We start from the raw sequence: 2500 nt of genomic DNA, 5'->3' as shown, positions 1-2500 counted from the left end.
TCTAGCAGATCAAAAATCCCGCCAAAAGCCCTTACCACGAAGAGCCATTTTGAAGATTCACTGAAATTCCTTAGAGGTCGGGAGGCACGTTCTCACTACGGGGCAGAGGAGGCGAATGTGAGGACTGGATGGCAAGTAGGCTCTTAAATACCGACAGCCTGGAGGCCTGGCATCCATGCGGTGCCGATCAGCTGGCCGCCGGATGGATGGAGGGCGGACGGGGGGGAGGGGGGGGTTATGAATATACATGCACGTACACACAGACACATATGTGTGTGTATATATATATATATATATATATATATATATATATATATATATATATATATATACATATATATACATATATATACACACACACACAGACACACATATATATGTACACATATATACACACACACACGAGCCATTACAGCCACGAACACTTAATTACCCAAAACTGCGCAAGTAAGTGACAATTAACTCCAATCTAACTTCTGTTTAACATCAAGACAGACTGAATTTAACTTCAGGACAGACAACAATTTAACTTCAATTTAACATCAAGGTGAGCCTGAGTGGACTGGAGAAAAGAACAAGGAATGACAGAAAGGGAAATGGAGAGAAGATGAAAAAAATAAAAGAGAGACGGAAAAAGATTAAGAAAATAAGAGTAGAAAGGAAAAGGAAGGGGAAGTAGAGAAGGGAAGGAAATAAAAAAAGGGAAGAGGGAAGGACTCAAAGAGAAGGAAGGATGGAAGAAGGAAATGAAAGCAGATAGTAATAATGCATAAATGAGAGAGAGAAAATGGAATAATTGGAGAGAAAGAGGCAGATGACAGTAAGGAGAAGAAGAAGAAAGATGAAAAAGGAACAAGAAGAACATAAATACAAAAAGGTAAAAAAAAGAAGGAAAATAAAAGCGAAGAAAAAAAAAAAACGACTAAATAAATAAAACTAAAAAAGAAAAATGAAAAAAAAATCAACAACACAAAAAGAAAACAATAAAAACAAACAAACAAACAAACATACAGCCCAATCAAAAGTCCCCCTCGACTGACCTGGATCTCGACCGAAGCGTAATCACAAGGACGACTTTCACCCTTAGGATCTTCCTCGAGGATTCCACTAGGACTCAGCGCGGCCGAGGTGCACTTCCGCCGCCCTCCCACGCACGCCCACATCCGGTCGAGTTGTGGTGGGTGACACTCGTCGACTTTTCTCTCGGTAATGGTATCAGGTGTTTTGCTATCTGTGGTGGGTGTTCCGGGGCTGGTATGAGGCGAGGTGGTGGGTTTGGTGTTATGGTGTCGGTGTTAGGTATTTTGGTAGGTGTTATGGTGTCGGTGTTAGGTGTTTTGGTAGGTGTTATGGTGTCGGTGTTAGGTATTTTGATGGTAGGTGCTATGGTGTCGGTGTTAAGTGTTTTGATAGGTGGTTTGGTGTCGGTGTTAGGTATTTTGGTAGGTGTTATGGTGTCGGTGTTAGGCATTTTGGTAGGTGTTATGGTGTCGGTGTTAGGTATTTTGGTAGGGGCTATGGTGTCGGTGTTAAGTGTTTTGATGGTAGGGGCTATGGTGACGGTGTTAGGTATTTTGATGGTAGGGGCTATGGTGACGGTGTTAGGTGTTTTGATGGTAGGGGCTATGGTGACGGTGTTAGGTGTTTTGATGGTAGGGGCTATGGTGACGGTGTTAGGTATTTTGATGGTAGGGGCTATGGTGACGGTGTTAGGTATTTTGATGGTAGGTGCTATGGTGTCGGTGTTAGGTATTTTGATAGGTGTTTTGTTATCAGTGTTAGATATTTTGATAGGTGCTATGGTGTCGGTGTTAGGTATTTTGATAGGTGTTTTGTTATCAGTGTTAGATATTTTGATAGGTGCTATGGTGTCGGTGTTAGGTGTTTTGGTAGGTGCTTTGTTATCAGTGTTAGATATTTTGATAGGTGGTATGGTGTCGGTGTTAGGTGTTTTGGTAGGTGCTATGGTGTCGGTGTTAGGTATTTTGATAGGTGCTATGGTGTCGGTGTTAGGTATTTTGATAGGTGCTATGGTGTCGGTGTTAGGTATTTTGATAGGTGCTATGGTGTCGGTGTTAGGTATTTTGATGGCAGGTGTTATGGTGTCGGTGTTAGGTATTTTGATAGGTGCTATGGTGTCGGTGTTAGGTGTTTTGGTGTCGGTGTTAGGTATTTTGATAGGTGGTATGGTGTCGGTGTTAGGTGTTTTGGTGTCGGTGTTAGGTATTTTGATAGGTGCTATGGTGTCGGTGTTAGGTGTTTTGGTAGGTGTTATGGGGTCGGTGTTAGGTATTTTGATGGTAGGTGTTTTGTTATCGGTGTTAGTATGTTGATGGTAGGTGCTTTGGTGTCGGTGTTAGATATTTTGGTAGGTACTTTGTTATCAGTGTTAGGTATTTTGATGGTAGGGGCTTTAGTATTAAATGTTTCTAAACATATATAGGTATCTGTAGTGTTTTCTTTTGTTTGCGAGGGATGTTAAAATGTTAAGATGTTTTAT

The 2500-nt window shown here is 41.4% G+C and overlaps 1 protein-coding gene across 1 annotated transcript in view; it reads right to left on the bottom strand.

The window, feature by feature from the left end:
• Positions 1-169, bottom strand: part of LOC122249138 (uncharacterized) — a 2047-nt gene extending 1878 nt beyond the window's left edge. The window contains exon 1 of the mRNA XM_043009758.2: positions 36-169. Within this exon, the coding sequence (XP_042865692.2) occupies positions 36-48 (13 nt within the window). The 5' untranslated portion in view covers positions 49-169. The remainder of the gene's footprint in view (positions 1-35) is intronic.
• Between the last annotated feature and the right edge of the window lie 2331 nt (positions 170-2500).

Source organism: Penaeus japonicus, unplaced genomic scaffold (assembly GCF_977035675.1).
Source record: "Penaeus japonicus unplaced genomic scaffold, GWHDUDI00000001_assembly GWHDUDI00000017, whole genome shotgun sequence".
Taxonomy (NCBI): Eukaryota; Metazoa; Arthropoda; class Malacostraca; order Decapoda; family Penaeidae; genus Penaeus; species Penaeus japonicus.
The sequence above is the reverse complement of the archived record's forward strand: the minus strand, read 5'-3'. Positions and strand labels throughout refer to the sequence as shown.